The sequence below is a fragment of the Corapipo altera genome, unplaced genomic scaffold (genome assembly GCF_003945725.1).
Source record: "Corapipo altera isolate COAL_440 unplaced genomic scaffold, ASM394572v1 0, whole genome shotgun sequence".
Lineage (NCBI taxonomy): Eukaryota > Metazoa > Chordata > Aves > Passeriformes > Pipridae > Corapipo > Corapipo altera.
This window is the reverse complement of record NW_020884872.1, coordinates 17,799,884-17,823,882: the sequence shown is the minus strand read 5'-3', so window position 1 is coordinate 17,823,882 and position 23,999 is coordinate 17,799,884. Positions and strand designations below refer to the sequence as shown.

General features: G+C 39.7%; 2 protein-coding genes across 9 annotated transcripts in view; one reads left to right on the top strand and one right to left on the bottom strand.

Annotated features, from left to right (window-relative positions):
• OFD1 (OFD1, centriole and centriolar satellite protein) overlaps window positions 1-6,446 on the top strand; it is a 30,271-nt gene extending 23,825 nt beyond the window's left edge. For both annotated transcript variants that reach the window (XM_027638581.1, XM_027638591.1), the window contains 5 exons: window positions 1,529-1,648; window positions 2,719-2,867; window positions 3,736-3,906; window positions 5,137-5,207; window positions 6,248-6,446. In XM_027638581.1, the coding sequence (XP_027494382.1) occupies window positions 1,529-1,648; window positions 2,719-2,867; window positions 3,736-3,906; window positions 5,137-5,207; window positions 6,248-6,293 (557 nt within the window). In that variant the 3' untranslated portion in view covers window positions 6,294-6,446. The remainder of the gene's footprint in view (window positions 1-1,528; window positions 1,649-2,718; window positions 2,868-3,735; window positions 3,907-5,136; window positions 5,208-6,247) is intronic.
• A 433-nt stretch (window positions 6,447-6,879) lies between these two features.
• The window catches only part of GPM6B (glycoprotein M6B), a 107,349-nt gene continuing 90,229 nt past the window's right edge, over window positions 6,880-23,999 (bottom strand). For 4 of the 7 annotated variants that reach the window (XM_027638638.1, XM_027638599.1, XM_027638619.1 and 1 more), the window contains 6 exons: window positions 20,843-21,029; window positions 17,309-17,465; window positions 14,065-14,236; window positions 12,114-12,187; window positions 11,740-11,805; window positions 6,880-9,415 (listed from right to left, as the gene is read on the bottom strand). In XM_027638638.1, coding sequence (XP_027494439.1) covers window positions 9,266-9,415; window positions 11,740-11,805; window positions 12,114-12,187; window positions 14,065-14,236; window positions 17,309-17,465; window positions 20,843-21,029 — 806 coding nt within the window. In that variant the 3' untranslated portion in view covers window positions 6,880-9,265. Of the gene's footprint in view, window positions 11,043-11,350; window positions 11,389-11,739; window positions 11,806-12,113; window positions 12,188-14,064; window positions 14,237-17,308; window positions 17,466-20,842; window positions 21,030-23,999 lie in introns of all 7 variants that reach the window. The other 3 variants (XM_027638607.1, XM_027638648.1, XM_027638628.1) reach the window with 2 other exon arrangements.

Here is a 23,999-nt window from a genome sequence, read left to right as displayed (position 1 = left end):
AGGAAAAAGATGATAAGAGTATTAAAAACGATGAAGTGAAGGAGATGCCAGAAAATATGGAGGTCTTTTAGCCCTACTGTGAGTGAGCTCTAGCAAGAAAAGATTGGCAGATTCTGTTGGCAGAAATTGCTTTTAAATGATGTGCTCATCTTAAGGGAACAGTCATTTCTCACTGCCCACCCTTACATAAGGGAGTGAAAGCGTACAAAGAAACTTACCTTTTTTTTTCCTTTGCCGAAGGATAATTTAAAGATGTTTTGTACTATATTGGTTTTGGTTTGGGTCTTTTTGTTTGTTTATGTGGTTAGCAGACATTTAATAGATATAATATTTTACAGGGACCTGCTTGTGAAAGGAATTTTTGACTATTTAAATATTACATACCTTGATGCTTACTGGTGCCTCATATGGAAATACTGCTGTTATTGATAGCTTTATAATTTAAACAGAATACATTTTCATTTGAGTGTGATAACCCATTATTTTGGTCTTACCAAAAAAAACAGAAAAAAAAAATAGAATTTATTTTCATGGTTGAAACTGGTAGGACTTCATTGCTTTTGTAAGAAACTGAAAACGCTCTACTAAATTAGCTAGACTGACAGATTGGCAAAATTTTTCTGTGATGCTTTCATCTATAGTTCCTTTAAAAGAATTTTAATTTACAGAAATTCAAACCATTCTGAGAGAGAGGCCCATCAGTTTGGTTGTCTCGTTTTTCTTCGTGCAAAATATTTCAGTTTTATTATAGTGTAGAAAAGAAAAATACTTGAGACATTGATAGTATTTGAAGGATGGAATATTGATGTTTTCTAAACTTTACCTCAAACCTATGGAGATATGGAAGGTTTCTGTGCTGTGTTATACTAAATGCTTGGGAGAATGGTTCTGTGTATTTCAGGTTGACTACCTAGAGAAAATGGCCACATCTAACTTTTTTTAATCTCTTTATTTCTTTCTCCCATAAAATTGAGATAGTAGCAGTCTGCATGTTTTGCAATTAAGTAAGAAGCAGTTGAGTATCATAGCAATGATCACAGAGAAAGGATAGTAATTGTGTTTTTGTGAATTCAGAGCCACTTTGCACAGGGAGAAGACAGTATGATGTAGAATATATGAGTTAGCATCCATCCTGTGCGCTGAAGAAGGCAAGCTTCACAATAGTGTGTGATCAGTAATTAAAGATTGTTCTTATATGCATAGAAAGGATGAGCTAAGTAATTTTTCTGTGACCTGTATCTTGATTATGAAAAGAAATTAAATCATTTTGGGTTTGTGTTCCATATTTCTTCTGTTTTGGCTTTATAAACAGATGTGTTGCAATATCTAATTTCAAAACTAACAATTCTGTATCATGCCTATGATAATTCTTAATCTTTAGGGAGATGGTTAAGCTGAAGGGAAAATGCTCAATTAGTGCTGATATTTATGTGTTCTAATTCAGCCATTCCCACACTTTGTGTCCATTACTGTGCTCCACTTTTGCAATTACAAAATAATGAAGCCATTGTTCAAATTTCATCTCCAGATCAGGGGGACGTGCCAGAGGAGTGTGAAAGTGATGCGTTGCTTCCATCTGGGGACATTGTTAATGGAAACTGTGTCACAGCTCCTGTGCCAGCAACAGCCACTTCACTGCAAGATTTAAGTGAGTTCTCAGCTCAGACACAAAAGAAAATATGTTTTTTATATGTCAAATGTGTAATCAAAAAACCAAATATTTAACAGTCTGTAGGTGTGTATGCTGGTGTGATTGAAAAATTTTCCAAAAAGTGCTAATGTTATACTAATGAGGAAGGAGTGTTTTCTTTTGCTGTTCTGTATGAAGATGACTTTTTTTCACCCTAGTTTTAGATAAATTTCATTTTAATATTTTACCACCTGTCCCACCCCCCCGTCCAGCTTCTACAAAGATTTGAATTTTTTTTTCTTTAGGATAACTATTACATATAATTTCTGCTATTGATAGAAATTTCTGCTCTTGATAGAAATAAGACATGAAATGTTTTGTTTTAAAGTATTTTATGTACTGCTTGTCTGGATTTTTTTTCTTTTTTCTTGACTTTGTTGGTGAACTATTATCGCAAGGCTGTTTTAATTCTTTGGGTAGATGAGGATGATTTCAGTCAGCATATGCTGCTTTTCTAATTGTTCTAGATGGAAGTATTATGATTATTTTTATTTAGAGAAGACCTTTCTAGCATCTCATCATTCCCAGTACTTAAGTTTACCCCTCTTGTTACTATCTGATGCTGTTCGATGTAGACTGCTCTTTAAATACACTGGTCACATCAGCAGTGTGTCCCGCAATAAATTTCAAAGGGATTTTAAGTACTTTGCTTTATAAATATAAAGAATTGTATCCAACCACATTGCAGAGATGGAAGAATATAGTAAAATGGACTTTGGGATAGCAAAGGTTTAATGAGAATACCCATGAGAGGAATGAGAAGTGTCATAGACTTGTCAACTCTCTCACCTCTGCTTTGACTCTGCTGCTTAATTCTTAGTGAGTCATATATCAGGCTGAAAATGTTTACAGGGAAAAAACATTACCCAATACCCAATAATAATTTTGGTGTATGTATAAACAGTATATCCAGTTGTTTTTCATTTACTATTAATGTTATACAGGAGCCTGGTACTTATTTGTGTGCTCTTGTAGCAATTACTGAACTACATAAATCAGATGACAGATGTTGAAATAATTTTTCACAGAGATGCTGGATCAAAGACAGATTGAAGAACAGAACAGAGAAGTTGAGGAAAACTTAGAAGAAAGGACAGCAAGAGAAGAAAGGAGAGAGAGAGAACAACAGGAAGCTTTGGAAAGCGAGCAAGAAGTGGAAAAGCTTAATAAAGAGGTGGTAACTTAATAAGTAATGGAGCTTTGTAGTGCCCTGCATTTTAGGATTGCTGTGTGTGCCACTTGTTTAAAAATAGATTTTATTCTATGAAGTGGAAGTTTCAGAGGCTAAGTTATTTTATGTACTTGTGTGATTAACCAGAGTCTCACTAGAATGTCTCCTTATGCCAAGTAACTTTTTCATTGGAAACAGATGCTTTTCCTTCCATGTTTCATGTAACTGGAAACTACGGTTTTATGACCCAAACTTGGAAGGCCACTGTCACCAGGCAATTGGAACAAGCTATACATTCACTGTCTTTCTGGTCTGGACCAGTGCAGGTGGGACACCACCAGAACATGTTAATGTCCATCTGTTTATTACTCTTTGTTTAAATAGTGTTTATTAACATGTGTTTAAATAGTGTTCTGGGTTTCTAGGTCCTGTGTAAAACTTATTTTTTGCTCCCGACCATTTAATCTTCCTCTCCTCAGCCTTAAATTGGTTAATTTGATTCAGTGCAGTGGTTGGTACTGATCAGACATGCTCACACAACCCTTGGCACCAGCAAATGAGGCCCTTCAGGAAACTTGCATGTCTGTGCCTGCTCATCATCTTCAGTTCACATGCAGTTGTCACACATCGCAGCCTCAGGCCCCACAGCATCTCAGACATCCAGACAGGGTTAGAGTGGGATTTCCTGAATATCACTTTTTGAATGGAAGCAATAGCTTAACATTTCATCTTGAACGGCATGTGATAAGTTTAATGCTGTTCAGACAGGTGTGTCCTACTAAGGTTAACATGAAATCCTGCACATAATGCAGGCATTAAGGTATAAAGGTATTTTTCTGATCAGTATTTAATCTTGCTTTTTTGTGTCTTTAAGTATATCCAGGACTCGATGACAATAGATGAAGAAAAAGAAGATAAGGAGGGAGTAAAATCTGTGAATAGCAATTCTGGTGCTGAAGATCATGTAAGGGATCCTCCTCCAAATCCATTAGAAAAATACATGAGAATAATTCAGCAAAGCAGAGAGCAGGATCTGCCAAACAAGGTGATTGTCATCAAAACATGGTCCCAAAAATATTATTGACTGAATTTGTGTCTTGCTAGGCATGCTTAGAACGAAAACAATATTCGCATTTTAGTTTTTTCTTCATTTAGAAACTTTATGTAACAACTTGCAGAGCAGAGTGTTTGGATTTGTATTGGAGAAAGTGCGATAATCCAAAAGAAAAAACACTGAAAACTTTCTTCTGTAAGGGTTGCTGGTGTCCTCTGGGCAGGGGGTTTGTTAGTTTGGTTTTTTTAGGTACTAGGACAATAGGAAGGCCAACCATGTCCTGGGGGGCATCAGGCAAAGCACTGCCAGCCAGTTGAGGGAAGGGATTGTCCCACTCTGCTCTGCGCTGGGGCAGCCTCTCCTTGAATATTGTGTGCGGGTTTGGGCACCACAATATAAGAAAGGTATTAAGCTGTTAGAGAGTGTCCAAAGGAGGGCAACGAAGATGGTAAAGGGCCTTGAGGGGAAGTTGTATGAGAAGTGGCTGAGGTCATTTGGTCTGTTCAGCCTGGAGGAGACTGAGGGGAGACCTCATTGCAGTCACAACTTCCTTGTGAGGGGAAGAGGAGGGGCAGGCACTGATCTCTTCTCTATGGTGACCAGTGACAGGACCCAAGGGAATGGCCTGAAGTTGTGTCAGGGGAGGTTTAGGTTGGATATTAGAAAAAGGTTCTTCACCCAGAGGGTGGTTGGGCACTGGAACAGGCTTCCCAGGGAAGTGGTCACAGCACCAAACCTGACAGAGTTCAAGAAGCGTTTGGATGATACTCTCAGGCACATAGTGTGACTCTTGGGGATGTTCCTGTGCAGGGCCAGGAGCTGGACTCAATGATCCTTGTGGGTCCCTTTCAACTCGGCATATTCTATGATTCTATGACTTAAATGTCCTCAATTTTTAGTTTGTGTTTAAATACAGTTTGAATCTACACAGGTCAGTTTGTGTTCCACTAACACAACTAATAGAATTTATTCTGGCCAAATGGAACATTTGACATTAAAGAAGAGGTATGGGTGGACATTACTTCAGTGAAAGAAATGCAGGATGCTTTGTTCACACATGATCCCAATCTGAATTTCCAAAGTGTTACTATTCTATATTCAATGTAGTATTTGTAGACATAGGGTAGGTGTTTTAAAAATACAGGTACTATCAACAGAGTCACTTACATTTTGACTTAAGAACCAGTTATAGAAAGTGTGTTTTTTTCTCTTGGTTGCCAGGATTCAAAAAAAGAAGAAATAGGAGAAGTATCACATTCAGAGGGACTTCTATCTAGTGAAAAGGATGACAGGTGAGGCTCATGTATTAATAATTTCTACTACTACATATTAATCCTAAATATTAATTGCTATTACTACATAATAATTATTATTATTATTACTCCAAATTAATAAATAGTTGCAATATGAATTACACTTAAGAGACATTTGCCTCCTTAAAAAGCAAAACAAATTAGCAATCAAGAACAAATATATTGGAAAAATGAAGATCCTTCCAATTCTTATACATTCAAGTTAAGCACTATGTGGTGCTTAACTGGCATCTGGGAGCTGCATTCAGTGATCTGTTTCAGTAACTGTGGCAGTTACAACTTTTTGTCTGCAACTAAGCAGCATCCAAATTCCTTCACAGTGAGCTGATGAGGGATTCCTCTTGGGTGATGACCCCATGTGTGCAGGTTTGTCTGTGCTGCACCTTACCCATAGTCTGTTACTAGCACTGACTCTAGATTTGATTAATCAGTAGCATCATGGACTTTTAATATGGTTTTTTCAAAGATCTGACTGCCTGCACTGAGTTACAACAGCCCGGGCACTTCCTCTGGTTTTCTCTAGGTGTTGCTAAATAAGGGTATGTAGGTTTTAGTTGCTCGAAAGGGAAAAAAATCAAACAACCTCCTATCAAGTATTTCAGTTTATTTGAAGACGTAGAATTGAAAATAAGCAAAAAAACCTAAAACCCTAAAGGCTCACCATAACTGTAGTAATGATTCATTATTATGTGTGCCTTTAAAGTGCTGTTGAACACAACAGACTCTACCCTGGTGCTCCTGTGGTGGCACCACTAGTGTTGTTTTCACTGGGTAAGCACTACAGAAGCAGCAGATAGACAGTTCTGCTTTTTGAGAGATAGGTAATGGCTTTCAGTTAATGAAGGCCCAAATCCTCACCCTTAAGGGCTGTCATATTGCCATTAGTTCCCTGAAACATCCAGAGAATTGCAGCAGAGGCAGTCTCTTTACTCTCTTTTTACAATGAGTATTAATATTTAAGTTTTAAGACAAGAACTACTTTGGACTCATACCACTTTCTCTCTCTATAATCAATACAGTGTTGCAAACATTTCTCATGGAGACATGGATGAAAGCTTCTGGTGAACAACAGCTACTGATTTTTTAATTTTAATTATTATGATAAGAAAGATGTTGTTAAAGCAGCTTTTTGCCTGTAAAAGGTTGTAATAAATGTTAAGCACTAACATTGCAGGCTGTGTAATTATAAATTAATAAAGCTGATTTTGAGCCTTCTCATCACTTCAGTCATCGACTTCACATAGTGAGTCCTGATGTGCCACTAATCCAGGAGGAAGCCCTTGGGTGGGGTTAGAGAAAGGACAAAGCAGAGAACAGAAACCGATCAGGATGTTTGGGTAGATTTGTTTTGGCACTGAATTCCTGGAAACTTTGACAACCCCCACCTCCCAACCCCTTCTCCTCCAAATGGTGCAATGTGTGGGTGAAAGTAACTGTGTGCAGGTAACAAAACATTTGGTCATCATCACCTGCTTTTAAAGGTGTCCCATGGAGACACTTGGCTTGCACAGAGTGTCGAGTGTGACAGACTCAAACTAACGTGCCCGTTCTACTGCTGTGGCAGGGGCAGCAACCACTTCCAAAAGCGGCCCATCTCATGTATCACCTTGTTGGTATTAACCAGCCCAGAACGGAGAGATTAAAATAAAAATGCTATTTAACTCATCTTTATTTAAGCTTTGTATTTTGTAGGTAGATTATAGGCAAGATCATTAAACTTTATTTACAGTATAAAATACAGTAGTTTTTATCAATGAAGTAATTTTGGGTGGCAGCATATATTACAACTTGCACTGCATTTGAGGCTGCTCATCTTGATCTAACTACAAGAACATGAAGCCAAGTTTGACAGAATTTAGGGGCAAAAAACAAAGCTCTGTCTTGAATTCACTGGATGTTGAAACACAACGTACCAAAACCGTGACAGATACAAACTTTGCTTTTTGAAATGAAGCTAAAATGTGAGATGGTGGCTAGTCTTAATTTTACATGCTGCTTAATTTGCTGTTGCAGCCACATTGCCCTTCACAAAATTTCTGAGAGACTCCTCCTGTTCGGTGTCGGGAACGGGACGGGTAGTGCTTGTTGCATTATGCTGGCCTGGAACAACTACCACTACTTCATGCTAGACACACTGGCTGCCTCACCACACTGCAGCGTGCACCTACAGGGCATCCCCTTCCCTGCAGGAGGGAGCGGGGACTAGGGAACACAACGTGTTTCACTTCGGATAGAGACAAAAAGCCTAGAGATGCACTGCCATGGAGTAGCTGTAGGTCTGTTTTCAAATAAGCATACACAAGTGTTGTCTATTATCTACAAATATTTATTTTAACACTTGGATGTAACTACAGGAAGCCCTTGGCACTGATAGAAAATATTGATTCACTGTTAGGTTACAAAAATTTATACATAGCAAAATTTAATGCTCTTTACATAAAAATATTAGACTACTTAAACAAAACTTCAAAAACTCCCAGTAATAGCTACACTGAATTAGAAAAGAATTAGGCTTTAAGACACTGCCTCCATTATTACCCTTATGCAAACACTGGGCTAGAACATCACCTGCATTGCTGTAGAAATGTCTCCTTCATGCAACAGGTAAGAACATACACTAGGCTATTTTGTCATATTTGCTCTACATCAATCAACTTTGCCCCTTTTTTGAAACTGTCAAATTAGACTTCAATATTTAACAAAAAAATTATAGTTGAAGTTAATACCCCCAAAAAATACCTTTTCTCATAGTACTGATTTGAAGGAATTTGTGCTTCCTTTGATGTATATTCAGCAAACAGTTAGAACTATCAAACCACACATCAGCTTAGCCAGGGGTATGACTTGAATATTTAATTTTTTCAAATGAATGATGTATTTTTACTTTTCCCCCCCCAACAATTATATATATATATATCATATAGAACAAACACCAAATATACCATCACTAATACTCAAGATATCACTGAATGCTTCTGAAAAAAAACATTAATTAGAAGGCAGACTTCTATGGGTAATGACTTTAAAATGGCACCAGTTTGTTTGTTTTTCTTTTGTGTTTTTTTTCTGAACACCACGTTTTCTTAGTGTGCTAATTAATTTGTAAAAAGGAAAACACATAAGCACTGACTATAAATTTGCTAAGCACCAAGATAGAAAAAGGTGGACATCCTGTATTATTTTTTATGGCTGTAATTTTTATTGTTTGTGTAAAACTCTGCAAACTTTCTCATCCGCTCATTTGGAATAGTCAAATCAGTGTCATTTTAATAAGGTAACACTTTTCGCTTATTTAAAATGTAGGATAATGGTCTCCTGCCACTATATAAATGCTAAGACATTTATAGAAAATAAATATTAAGGCAAAGCTGACATTTATTTTCAAAGAAGGGGATCATTATCCAGATCCAGGGGTCTACATTCCATTAAATAGTTAATAGAAAGATTAAAACTTGGGACATCTGCTCGACACTCAGGTAAGCACAGGGACGTGACGGCTTCATCATGGACAAGTGTGGCACCAGGGTGGAGTGCTGCTCCTGTGGCCCACGTTCCAAGACAGCCTCCTTGCAACTTGGGAGATGCTGCAGCTGCGCCTCACGTAAGCAGAAGCCTACGTCAGGAATCCCAGCTGGCTACAGGTTTGTTTGGGAGACACTCAATCACACACCATGCACGTGCCTGTGCCTGAGGTCTGCACAGATCTCCTGCCTGCTGGTTTGGAGCACTTGCCACGGTTTGGTGCAGGACATGATGCTGTAGAACAAGTCCAATGTCTCAAAGAAGAATCATTTGGTCGCTTTTTGTAAAGTGTTGCCTTTTAAAATGCCTGGAATAAACCCTCCATTCTCTGTATGAAAGGATGGAAGATTACCTATGGGAAGATTTCCCTATTAAAGTGTCCCAGGAGCTGGAATGTGAAGCTTTTGCACTTCTCTCTAATTTTGTTTGGTAGACACACATCTGTACTGCAGAGCAGCTATTTGCTGATTTGTCAGAGCTACAGAACTCTTCTGCTGATTTACTGTGGCAAACATTTATGTGTAAGAATTGAGTTGCTCTTTTGACCGAGACTGGATATCCTGAAGCTCCTGCTCTTCTTTTGCTTTGATATCTTGGTAGGCCTGCATTTTGCTTGCATCCTTTAAGTAGGCCCAGTTAGAAGACAGTATCATGAGGAAGTGGATCTGGAAGAGAAGGGTGAGCATGATGGCGAGTGAGCATGTCAAGAGGCAAAGCAAGCTGGTAGTTAGATTAATAGACGCTTTTTAAAACAACAACCAAAAAACCAAGTTATTCTACGTTAATAAGCATTCTGTTATTAAAACAAGCACAGAGGCTATTTTCAAAGATCTCTAGAATTTGGCATGCTAATAATTCAGTTGGTTATTCACAATTCAGAGAAAGTTAGTATAACAATATTAAAAAGAGCTACAGAGTCGTACAGATCAATTAAAATGCAGAATGGGGGGAAGCAGGAAAACAGTTTTGTACGTGGCAATATACGTAATCTGTAACCTATGAGGTGCTCAGAAGAACTGCTTTCTAAGGTTGTGGTGTTTATGCATATCCAAGGCCAGAGCCTGGTATCTCTTTCCCCCCAACAAGCAGATGAGAATTCCACCCTCCCCATGGAAAAAACCTGAAACTGTGAACCGTTTTATTTACGCGAACAAGGCTACATTAACACACTGAAAAATTAAACATCAAAGTATGAGTCCAAAACTAAGCAAAAGCATGCAATCTCTGGGTTAAGAAGTCTTAATCCTGTATTTTTATAGCTACATTTTAAACTTCCATTGTCCAACCTCAGGTGAAGAGTGTTACATAACAAACGGTTCTCTTTTTTTAATTATTGTGTAGATTTTTTTTCTAGTTTGTGCATTTGTCTCTTGCCAACTTCTTTTTCCCCATACTTCATGCAAAAACATCTACATTTGAAAACACTGATTCGCTTCTCTTTTTTTTTCCCCCAACAGTGTAAAAAGTTCCTTGTGATCTATGCATGGTTTTGCTTCCCGTGCAGTCATACTTACATTTTTGAGATCTGGCTACTGAGAAATCAGTTACTAAAGTGCAGTCACACAAGAACAGAAGCGATTTATATACCATTGCTTACTAGTTCAGGGTCCAAAAGAAAGAATGTGATTGTTTTACGCAGAGCTAAGACAAGGATATATTTTCTTCTAGAAAGAGCATGATTTGACAATTACTTGGAGTAAGAGAAAAAAATTGACTTCATCATCCATGGAATCACTTGGAACTACAAGCATATTAATTCATAATACCTGGTCTCTGCCAAAAAAGACTGGCACTACTTTATTATTCCTTTGCTTTTGCATTATATATATTGTATGCTTGGGGGTATTTGTATTTGGCTTTCATGCTAAAGAATAAATTAATAATTCTGACCCTGAACTATTTCCAGTATTTGTTTGAGATGACTGTTAGAAAGCAAGTGGAAACTTGAAATGAAAACATCCCCTTTTCAGAAGGATGCTTTATAAACACCCCTACAGTAACTGAATCCTCTCAACATAAAAAAAATAGCCAGATCTCATCCACATCATAGTTCATATACAAGAAGTCATTTTATTAATCTGATAAGCTAAACGATGCTTACTGAAGCTATTTACAATTACTGTAACAAAATTCAGAAAGCTAGACTTTTAGCCTAGGGTGTCAGTGGTATTTCAAGCTACGCAATGCAGCTCTTTACTGGGCTTATACAATTTAGAATTTAGTGCAGCAATCTTCCCGACTCTTAAACTTCAAAACAGCATAGTTATATGTAGTAGCCATCATGTAGATCAGCTGGTGGAAGAGAACAAAATACAGGAGAGTAAGATACAACAAGGTGACGGCTCAAGCCCACTTGGGCAACTGTTGATACTTTTACAACAGACGTTGTTCTGAGCTTCTTCCAGGGTGAAGATGCAAGATAAATAACCTGCCATTTATCTGGGGAGGATAACCCAAAACAGACCCTAGGCTATTCTGTCAACAAATTGTGAGTTTTACACCTGGGTTTGGCTGGCACAAGGTTAGAAGCTGGCCGCTAAAAGAAGCGTTAGACATAGGAAGCAAGTCATCTTGTTAACATCCCTTTTCCCAACTGCTACCTGTAACTGGCATTGCAGGCTTGGACTAGTCAATCTGCCTGGGTCCAGACAAAAAAAACCAAGAGGTTACAAGTGGCTGATCAAATAAACTACAAAAATGAAAATAAATAATGGACATAAAAGAAGAAAGAGTGGATAGAAGTAGGATTTTCAAAGGACATGCAAATAATTTTTTTCGAAGTATGTGGGAGGCGGGTTAAGATGACTTCTTAAAGCAAAAGTTGGGGACCTGCTGCCTTATAATGACCGAACCATAGCAGCAAATAGATTACAGCTCACCCTCCTTAATGTCTAGTATCACTATTTTTAATATGCACAAAATTCAATCTTAAAGCATCTTAAGCCTGAAATGAACATTTTACATAATAAAACCAAAAAATACTACCCACCAGTGCTATGACAGTGGCACCAGCTCCAGCACAAGCCACAATGAACAGGTGATAAGACATGTAGAACTGAAGAAAAAACATATTAAAAACATTGAGGTAATTCATTGGGACAGTATAAAATGCATTTCAAGTGTTCTAGAAAATAATGATAATAAACCCATTTTTGTAGCAAGGTAGCAAAGCTTTAGAAAATAAAAATGTTCTGAAATAATTTTCATTTTTATGGATGACATAACAATTATTTCAGTGTTGTGTTTAAAGCAATTCTTTATACTAATATATGAGTTCTCTCCAAAAACTTTAATCAAGTTATTTATTACATGATGCCCAAGTAACTTGTAGGCAAAAGCTGCACACAGGTTACATTTCTGTACCTCATTCGTGTTGCAGATGTTCTCTAAAATCGGGCCACAGGCTTTGCCAGGTACAGCATTCCAAGGGATAATACCTGAAATACCACAGTAAAAGAAAACACTAATTTTAGCAATCAACACACACTTTCTGTTCCTCTCTCATCTCTTCCACCCACTTGCCAGTTGTGTTCCCATTCTGGGCATCTGCGCATTGACCAGTACAGCTTTGAGTTGGCAGGAGGAATTAAAACAACTCCCTCAAGTTATGCTTTCTCCTCACACCAAGGCTTGCTGCCAAGGCATGTTCTCAGATGTGGTTTTCCCATATGGCAGCCAAACGGTTGGGTTTTTGCACTTTGGGTCCAGTTGCATGCTGCCTACTCCCCCACTTAGCACCAAGGAGAGAATCTGCATCTCAGAGGTACTTGGCACTTTTCAGGATAGCACTTTCTAGATTAAATTCTACTTGAGCAAGTAACTACTGTGGAAGAGTGTGAATTTGGAGCTAGAGGGAAGAATTATGGGATTTTTTTCTGGTTTAGTTCCAATAGGTAAAAAGCATCAAGTGAACACTGCTACAAGAAAATTCAGTCTGATGCACCTCATTTACTCCCAATTACTTTTCTTACACAACTGAAAGTCTGAAAAGTCAGCAGGATCTAGGAAATCTGAAATAACCTAAACTTTTAGGCCTGTAACAGATGTAAAGCTTAAGCAAAACCCATTTGAATTAGGAGAAAACCAGTTTGTCTCCCCATACAACTTCACATTTCAACCCAGCTGGTTGGAATTAGCAACTCCGTAGGCAGCAGGTCATTGAATATTTTCAAAAAGATTTTACAGGATTTACTTTAGAGTCAGCTTTTCTGTATCTGCAATATATAATTGAAGCCTTTTAGCTACCACTTCCATCCAAAAATGTGAGGACAGTTCAGTGACAGCAGTAAGTTGCCTGTTAAGTTGCTGCTCTCTCTCATTATGCATTGAAACCCAGATGATTTTACTGATCAGAGCAACAACACAGCCTAATGCACTAATACAGCTACCACACAACCAGGAGGAGCAGGAAAGTGGAGGAGCACATCTCCCTTCATTCCTAGGCTTTGCTGCTGAAGGAAATGTCTTCCCAGCCTCTTTCTGTCAGCCACTAAAACAGGATGCAAACATTTAACTGACTTGAGTACTTCTTGCTTTTAAAATTAGTATATCTTTTCTTCTACTGGACTTACCTGGACAGGAGAGCAAAACCAAGCTTTCTTACTTTTTCAACTCTGAATCCGTTTTCTCAGCTTTGAATGACTTAGTCCAAAGAAAGAAACATTCATAGAAAATGCTAGCTAAAATCAAGCCAAAAGTAATGGTGACAAAAGAACTTCTGCACAAGGGAAGCTGAAAAGATTAACTTCAGGAAAAACTCACCTTAAGGAATGAACAACTTGAAAAGCCTGACTCTATTTTAAGCTATCCTCCCAGTTCCCTCAGATTTCTGCATGTCATCAGAAAGCAGTATTAATTTATTATTAGTTAAGGCAGACTTTTAATTGCAGGGTTTTGGGTTTTTAACTGAAAGTAATCGTCAGAGCAACGTTCAGGTGTTAACTTCATCTTTAAATGTAAAACAACTTTCTGAAAGGAAAGAATATATGTATGTGGGTTCAAAAACCACGATCTGGTTATCTGTTTCTCAGCACTGTTTCCAAGCAGTATATTTTGAGGTTGATCTCTTTTCAAACCTAATACTACAGTATTGGAAACTGCTACAAAATCATTTTAGATAAATGACTTGCCAGTTCAGTTAAATTGATTGCATCTGGAGAGAGAGCAGTGTAATGTGAATTAATTAGAAAAGTAATACTGCATTCAGAGATAGAAGATGCTTTTGCATTTGATTCATCTGATAAGGCTGAGACAAAACTACTGAAGGCAGACGGAGGAGAAAGATGAAGCATTTAATCAGGATTAAAATGAGTACCGTATTGCCTGATATCCACGCAGATCTGGTCCCCTGGAACCGTCACATTTGTCTGAAGAGACTTGATGACTTCACAAGTTGACCATATGTTATAGAACATAAAGACAGGCACAGCAGAGAAGCCAAAGACCCCGAGCCAGGCCACTCCAAGCACATAGGTGAGGAAAACAAACTGGGCAGAGAAAATACAAACACTTTGCATTTAGCCTTTGAAAAGACTATTTGAATTTTCCTTAAAAGTGCTTCAATATAATCTTTAAGCACACTTGCAGAATGCAGGTAAGAAAACATTTGATTTCCAAGCACAAAAAATCAGTACTCTCATTGTTTACAGTTATTTTGGTAGTTTACGTGCTACTAAGAAAGTAATTCAGACATTTCCTTTTTAATCAGCCTGCTTGAGAAAACAGATGAAAGAGCAGCCCACTGATTTCTCAAGATTCTCTGTTAAGCAGGGATTCTGTTTGTAGGCTAAAACCAATAAAATTCCAACAAAAATCAATTTAAGGTGTTTTTTTTTTAATTAACTATAACACACTAGCATTTCTATGCAACTTGCAAAACAAAACAACACAGTGAATTGATGTTCACAGAGCTCTCCCATACTCTCTGATTTATTGAAATCAATTTGGAATATAACATTTAAAAATACCTATGTTTGCAAACATATCATGACCATTAACAGCAGATTAGAAGGATTCAATTGGTATCATACACATTGCCAAGAAGCAAATTAGTTACTTCCCTTAGAGAATCATGGGTTTCTCCAGTGAAATTTGCTGGTTTGGGTTTGTTCTTTTTTAAAAAAAAAATATTCTGTGCATTTTCTTTTGTAAGATTATAAGGTAGGGAACTGATTGCTTTGGAAGTCTCCAGCTTCCCCCTCCCAATGGGCCCCTTCCCTTTTCCCTCCTCTTCTGAGTTTTATGGTGAAACAGTAGCTCTGGCACCCCACTTTCACCATTGGCTGTAGCTGTTCTCTCTTAACTGTAGGTGGACTGGAAAGGCTTTACTTCCAGTAAATCACTGGTGCCCTCCTATCTTACTTAAAACTTGTGTGCTACAGCAAGGATGGGAAAGGCTCTCAGGGGGGAGGTTGTGTCAGTCTGACCCAGAACCACAAGACTGAACTAATGTTGCAGTGGTGGAAGTTTGCATCCTCATAGGTTTTTTTGCCAGATGCACTGAATAATCCCCCAAGTGTTAGAGCAAAAGCTGAGCAACTGGTTAGGTTTCAGTCAAGGAAGGTGGTGTGTGAGGAGGTGGAAGTGCTTGCAAAATCATGGCCCATAAAACCCCAGCTAGACTTTAATTTATATACAACTCAACTGAAATACCTCTTTTCCTATTACATAGTGCCACATACCAGACCTTTATGCTTTATGTGCAAATTAAGGATCCTCTCTTTGGATTTTGGGAAGGATCAAGTGGACCAGGTGAAAGGATTTCTACAGATAGACTATACATAAAACATGAGTTTGCATACGTGTATGTGCAAGTGTGCACAAAAGGAAGTGCACAAAGCCTTTAACTCCTAAGAAATAGCCAGAAAAAAAATACACTCATTCTCACATTTAAAGTGATAACTGTGGGAAATGGCTATTCTGTGTTACCAGAGCCAACACAAATAATTTAGGGAAGCTGGAAGTCTGTCTTCTGTAATAACCTTATGCAAGATGGGACTGCCTTTCAGGACCTCACTCAGTAATGTAACAAAGGAAGAAATAGAGGAGCTCTTGATGAAAGAGGCAAAAGAAAACATCACTGCATGTCCAAAACCTTGTTGCCTGTACCTTGCTGCATTGACTAGTCTGTTAAATATTATATCTCCTTGCAAACCTTGTTCTAAGCCTAGAGTTTTACACAGCAGTATACAGGCACTTTTCCTGTCACTGCCAAACATTAATGTCTTACAAGAGCTCCAAGCCATTACTGAGTTGGTAAATTCTCTCCTTCACTGTCTGGACAAATATGGGCAAACATGAAAACAGTTTTCTCTCATATTTCCACGTGCCACGCTGGTATTTGTATAACCAGCTGACAATCATGTGCCTGCAACTACTCAGTTGCATAAGCAATTGTCTGCACTGATGAGATACACGCATGTGTATGTTTCTACTTTATTTTGGGTCTTTGAAAAGCACTGCCTTAGATCTAATTTTGCTCCTTGGTGAAGACCATACTTGCTAGAAAAAGAGTAAGCAAATAGCTGCTTAACTGGAAAATTATCAGGTGCCTTATTTTTATTAGCTGTTGGAAAATTCAGTAAGTACCCAACAGCACAGTGGAAAATTGCTAACTCTCGTGAAAATAAACATGCATCTCCTTTGTATTTAACCAGCTGAAAGTATATATTTTTTAAGTACAGGATATAGACTGTATATTAAAATGCAACGATCACATCAAAAGCCTCTTCTCTTTTCACCCACACTTTCCCGTGGGCGATCTGTCATACTGCTTAGCTTCCTCCAAAACTATGAGCTTTGAATTCAGATTTTCAGTAATAGCTTTGAAATCCTGTCTCAGAAACATAGTTATGGCTGTTCTTGCAGAGTGTGCCCTTGGGGACAATGTGGGTGAGAATTTGAAGTTTTATTTTTAGTTAAACTTTGCTTACAATTTTGTTCTAATACAGAAGTATACTGAAGGGAATATGGCTTGTAACTTTAAGGCTTTAAATGTTTCAGCTTTGTGAAAAAGACTCACTATTCTATCTGTATGCCTTTTGCCATCTGCAAATCAATACTTGACTCAAGTGCAAAGATGTTGTGAAGCTTCATTCATTCATTACTGTTTGAAGGATCCAGACACTCAAGCAAAATTAACTATGGAAGTCAGAGGCATTACAGTTTGATATTTAAATAGCTCTGCAAACCACAGCCATTTAACATTGTGCCTTTAAGCATCACTGATGTTACATATTTAAAAGCACAAAATTAATTTTGGCTCACATTGAGTGTTTTAAAATTAACAGTCTCCCCCAGTTTAGTTCAGACTAGTGGGTTCACCTTTATGACCGGGGAGGCCACGGCAGCACCCCAACAGTCCATCTGCAGAATTTCAATTTGACCAAGCACTCCTGAAGTTCAAAGCAGGACCAAGACCAGGGATTGACCCTGACCACCCAAAACGAATTAAACAAAGAAGGCAGCAATACACTGTTGTTCAAAACCACAGGAGTCAAACCAAGCCCAACAGGTTTTAGCCAGCAAAGACTGCTGTTCTCAGTTCTGATGCTACTCACCATTCCACTGATGCAGCGGCCACAGGCTGTCGTTTTGAACTCTCCATGCAGCTCCTTCACAGCACTTGTTGTATAAAAACCTTCTGCCAAAAGGATTATTCCATATAAGAAGAAAAATGACGCAATGCCATAAATTACATACTGCATTAGCTGTATTCTACAATGGAAGAGAAAAAAAGATATAATTAAATTTCAGTCCTATAAAAACAAAGTCAGTCCTCTCAAGTCCTAATAAATTAGAGAGAACTCTTTTTCTTGAAACAAAGTTCAAGCCTCCTTAGCATTTTAAGCAAGCAGGCTGCAGGAGAGCACTGGTATGACTGCCCCACTTTCCAGGTAAGCAATACTGATGTGCATTAGTCTTGCATCCACCTGAGCATCCCCTGCTTGTACTGCAGTCCTTATACTGACTAATATTACTTACCAGGTTAAAACTGCAGTTTCACATCTCCACTATGAAGATTTTCTTTTTCCTGTTACTGATCCTGACACCTAACTTGGGAATGTCTGACAGGGACAATGCAGGGCTTTGAAATGGGCAAAACCTGGAGCTGAACTTCTGGCTGAACTACCAGGCTCCATGGTGATTGTTCAGGATTAGGGAAAGGAAGCAGTCCCTGAAATTCACTATTTTCACTTGTAAAATCCAGTTAATGTATGTTTGCAAAGATTTCTAAATTCAGCAATATTTGTCTGATACAAAACTCAGTGAGTATGCAGTGAGCAGTGACTTCTCCTGAGGAGGAATGGTTTCTCTACAGCCTAGAAGGGTACTTCCAAGTAAGCAGGTAGTTTCAGTGCCTTGAGTCACAACAGTGTTGAGCTCCCTCTTTGAAAATGAAAGAATTATGTAGGAAATGCTTCCATTTTAGGTACTCTGGAACCACTCAGAGAAAAAAGATCTCAGGGCACATAGTATAAGCACCTCCCTCAGATATTATTTGAGAAAGTTCTCGATTCCTTAAAAATCTACCATCTGCAATGACAGAATAGGTAAATGGAAAGAATAACTTCTAAATATTATCAATCAGATCTAGTATCTGAAGCCAATTGTTTTGAAGGATTAGAATGCCAGATCTTCCATACAACACTTCTGGTCTCCAAAAGTGATACTTTGTTATTAGTACAACTTCCCCAGAACTTCTTAAAAGTAATTTGATTGTTGGGAGGGTTATTTTGGATGAAGCTATTCACAGAACAAAGAGGTTAATTTTATGCATCCACACTACCAGTTTTCTAAGGATAAATATATTTTCCTCAGAGTTTATTTTCCAATTCTTGCCACTCTGCATTAAGTAGCTGCTAGCACAGATCTCTAAAAAACATATGCATCTTTTAGCTTAAAGAAAATTACCACCATTTATATAGTTAAATGTTATCCTTGTATAAAAATAGGATATTGCTCATTTAAAATTTTATGTGGGAAGTGTTATATTTGTTTTCCAAACTGATTAAAAATAACAGGATAAATCTGTTGCACCTGTGCTGTACAGCATGAAAAAATTAATTCAGGATTTAATAGAGTACAGAAGAATTCATTTCAGCATCATTAAGAGTCTAGGAGAGACTCAACGCATGTTACCAGAAATTAGTAGTAGGAAAAGCGGTTAAAAAAGTCTTTTCCAAAGGGTGTCCTACTAACGTATTTTTCATTTTTTTTATATCTCTGTAGGTTCAATTATTTGCCCCTTTCTAACATCTCTTCTGCCTGCCGTGCCTCCTTGGCTCCACAGAACCCGAGCCCTGAGCTGCTTTGGTAGGAATTATGCATTTCCCCAGCTGCTGATGCTGACTTGACAAGAAACATTGTTCCCCAAAATGTGAAACTTGCTGCCTGTTACTGCTGCTTTTGCAATTTCTTCTATTTTGCTCAAACGAAGACTGATAGAAGCACAGGGTGTTTTATTATTCAGTTACTGAAGAACAGCTGCTTACAATTTCTCACTAAAAGTTGTGGATAACTGCAGGGTCCTTGTGACTCATGCACTGGAGCTGGGGACACACTGCCCAGCCACAGCCAGGGACTGAGTGTGGGCAGTGTCGGGATGGAGGACCCCAGCGGGGAGCAGTCCCAGAGCCAGTCTGAGCACACAGGGTCTTATGAAGGGGGAAGCCCTGAAAAGGTGCTGTGGGACTGACGCCAGTGATAGGAGGGCATGCAGCAAACTGGGAGGTCTATGCTTGCAAGCATATGAAGGGAGTCAGTGACAACAGAAATTAAAAAGAAAATAAGGAGAATTAAGTGTGCTGTGTTGGACCCTGATACCAAAATCTTCAGATATCCTAAAAGCTGGGTCTTTGGGGCAGGTAAGCAAAGTAAAGGTACCTTGCTCGATGCCCATGCACCCCAACACGCCCACAGTGCTCACCACAGGAGGTGGGGCTGAGTGCTGAGCACAGGTCCTGATGCTGCACTCCAGACCTCCCTCTGGCCTCATGGGGAAGCCTCAGGAGCGTAAAGGACCCAAATATTTCACCAGTGATTATGTCCAAAGGCTGTGTTTGCAGACCTTTCCAGTTTTTTCTCATATACCAGTCCAGTTTCTTCTGAGAGAGGATGGACAGAACCATGCTTCCCTATTATTCCTGTCATTCCTTCCAACTTTATGTCACCAACGAACACTAAACCTACTCTCAGATTAAAATCGTTACCCCTTGTTTTGTCAAAACAGCCTCTGGTAAAAAGTCCCTCTCCAGCTTTCTTGTTGGTCCTTTTAGGTATTGGAAGGCTGGTACAAGGTCTCCCCAGAGCCTTCTCTTTTCCAGGTTGAGCAGCCCAACTCTCTCAGCCTGTCTTCATAGGAGAGGTGCTCCAGCCCCCTGATCATCTTTGAGGCCTCTTCTTGACTCACTCCAACAGGTCCATGTCTTTCCTGTGCTGAGGAACCCTGAGCTGGACACAGTATTCCAGGTGGGGTCTCACCAGGGTGGAGTGGAGGTGCAGAATCACATCCCTCACCCTGTTGGTCACACTGTTTTTGATGCAGCCCAGAATACAATTGGCTTGCTGGGCTGCAAGTGCACGTTGCCAGCTCATATCCAGGGTTTCATCCACCAGCACCCCCAAGTCCTTCTTGTCAGGCTGCTCTCAATCCCTTCATCTGTCAGCATGTAGTGGTACTGGGCATTGCTCTGACCCATGTGCAGCACCTTGCACTTGGCCTTGGTGAACATCGTGAGGTCTCCATAGTCCCACTTCTCAAGGTTCTCAAGGTCCCTCTGGATGGCATCCTTTGTTTCAGGTAAACAAACTGCACCACTCAGCTTGGTGTCATCTACAAATCTCCTGAGGGTGCACTCAGTTCCACTGTTTATGATATCGATGAAGATATTAAATAGTACTGATCCCCATATAAACTGGTTTAGCAGGATACACACTTCAGTTCTTTGTATGTGAACACCAATAAACTACCAAGTCCTGCTAGGAAAACAAGCAACCGAATACTCAGGAATGGAGGCAGAAGTCTGAATCCATCTCTACTCATTTAGCATGAGGCTGTTATGATGAATAATGGAAATGGGAGGCATACTTACACTTCACTCAGCAAAGCATGGTCACTGGCAGTCGTGGAGAAGTGCTGCTCAAGGATAGACACGGTTCCCGTGAGCGCCACGTGGCCACAGCCACAAAACAACGCTACCCCCGAGAAGCAGAGAATGGTTGCCACGAGCGAAGCATATGGCACTCCTCCTAGGCACTTAATGCAACATTCAAAGCAACCTAAGCAGAAGAGAGAAAGCAAAAGAAACATCATGAGCAAAAAGCAAATTATGAGGAAAAGAATATTTGTCCTCCACTTGGTAAAAGCTACAGGGATTAAAAGGCCCAAGCATTGACATGCTAAGCAAAAAATCTATAGGTGGTACAAGACAGCATCACCCTCTAAAGCAGTGACCTACAGATCTGTTGGTATGGACTCAAAGCCCAGAAAGTGGGCTGAGTGCTCCTCTCTTTACAGAATCAAGAGATCGATGAGACAGCCTATGAAATGGAAAAAGAAAAAAAATCACTGTCTAAAGTGATCCATTGCAATTCAGCTGCTCATACAGAGCTCACCACATTTCAGCATTACTAATGGCAGGAGCACCAGCTATGCTGGCAACATTCTGGGAGTCAGAGAAGCAAATACTCAAGACAATGAAGCCTTTTGGAAAAGTAAGAGAGTTTGCACTTTCATTGGAAGAGGAACATATTTAGGTCTGCAAAACTTAACTACCCTACGCACTCCCATGACTCCCAAATTATCTTTTTGTATAAATCAATATCGGGTTGTAGGGATACAAATACTTCAACAACAGAAAAATTGAATGGGGACCAAAGAATAAAAATTGTTATTGAGGGCAGCTGTATGAAGCCGTATTACAATACATTACCATCTTTACAGGATACACTGGATTTACAGTGATCCCTGAATACAGTTTGCAGTAGCATAATCAACTGAAATGCATCATTTAAGCAGTCTGAGTTAACAAAATACCCCCCAGAACTGCTGTTTGTACGAACACTGTAATAAGGAGGTTGCAGCTGAATTGCCAGGTTCCTTCCAACTGCGTGGCCTGAAAACCCATCTGCTTACAAAGCTGGGGAACGTAAATCGGAGACAAGCACAGCTTTTAACTGCGCTATAATGGTAATGGCAATCCATACCAATTCATTACTTCAGGGTGATGGCATTAAGCTGTCTCCATTAATGTGCATTTCATACAACTGCACAAAACACAAGCCATTAAGACAACACTTAATGGAGTGACCAGCATTGCATGTCGCAGGAAGAGCCCGCTGCTTCTACGGCAATGTGCTGAAGGGACAGAGCATTTGAAGGCAAGGAAACAGCTGGTGAACTAGGACATCACATCACACCTTCCCACCCAAAAAATTCCTTACAAAGATCAGCAAGTCTCCAGCCACCACACGAGGTAAGTTTATTTTTATCCCACTCCCTTTCCCATTAACGAATGAGTTGCAGAGCAGGCACCTCCATGAAGCACTTCCGTGAATAATATGCATCCAATAATTGAAAGCTTTCCCATTTCATAAGTGAGAAACTCTTCTTTTAGAGAGTCACTAGCAAGTGCTCTAGTCAGGCTTAAGCAGTTATCACTATCAAAATGACTTATGAAACGCCACTTCACTAACTGCAGACAAGATTTAATTGTATAGAAACAAGCCTGGGAAGCTTTTATAGTCTAGACCACAGCTGGAGTCCATTCAGTCAGAACTATCTTCATGACAAAAATACTGCCGAATGAACAAACACGGCAGCTCAGCAGTGAAGGGGCAAACAAAATCCAAATGCATGCTATCAGAGGAAATCATCTCTGGGTCTCATTTTATCACAGAGGTCCAAAGCTGAATTCAGATCCCAGACCTTGCAGAGCAATCCTCTGCTTTGGGGAATCTGCCTGAGTGCAGCTCACAAGCCACACGCAACAGCAGTCATACACGTGAGGCTGCCTCGCCTCCGCAGCATCTGCTCCTGGGTCAGGCCCAAGCCTCCCAGAGTTAATCCAAGAAATGCTAGCACCTGGTGCAGGATTAGCCATGAAGGATTATCCAAGAGTAACCACGCTCCAACCCAGCAGACAATGCTCAACACACATGTGGCCACAGGCCAGCACAAAACAAAGTACCTTTTGGGCTGCACTCCTAAAGCAGAAGGTGACTAAACGCCAGATCATTGCTCAGTGTGGAGGAGATTGATCACCTAAATCATGCTGATCCCAAGAGTGCTATGTAGAAGGATCCCATCAAAGACGGAATACAAACAGCTGAAAGTGAAACCAAGGGACTGACAAGATCCAAAAGAAAAGCTGCTGCTTTCAGATAATGGGAGCAGCCTGCTTGACAAAACTAAAAACTGGTGTAGACCCAGGACTGACATTTAACACTCCCTAACTAGGTACTTGTCCTCCCAGTACCCCACACTGCACAGATGGCTTTCCAGGCCACTGGCAGAACATTCGCCCTGGAGAGTTTGTTGGATCCCTTACCCAAACACATGACAATATCTGCCACTAATCCACAGACCCTCGAACACAAGCCAACACTGGCAGACCCCCTCTCACCTCACAGCCACTGGCAAGCTGCACAGAGCATCTCGCTGGCCATACTCTTTGTCTTCATTTAAAGTCCAGGTGAAAAGGCATCACAGTATTTGGGTGGCCCTCATTTTATCTGTGCAGTCATGGCCAAGGGATGCCCTAAGAGGTGCCCAAAGCAACCACATTATTTTGAGCAAGACAGAGAAAACTGCCCAAATGTGGACCTCCAGAAACTACTCACCTTCACCCCAAGATTAAAGCAGGAAGCAGAGGGACTTCGGTACACCTGGAAATAGCATGCAGCCAGTTTGCAAGTGCATGAAGCATCCCAAATGAGCACATTTCCAAGAGACAGCATCCATCCATACCTAGTCATTCTGCAACCAAATTGACAGCAGAGCTGCACAGCCTCCTTCCAGAGGGTAACTAACTTCAGGACACAACCTTATCACAGTGCTGGGGCTGCCAGATCTTCCTCCAGATCCCACTGTGAACACTCTTTATGAGCAGAATAAATCCATGCCTAGCCTAAGCAATATAACTGATGTTATAATTTTTGTTTTAACATAAGTCTTAAACAGTACTGCCAAGAGCCGCTTTCAAAACCAGCTACAATTTGAAGCTCATCAAGAACTAAGGTACACTTATC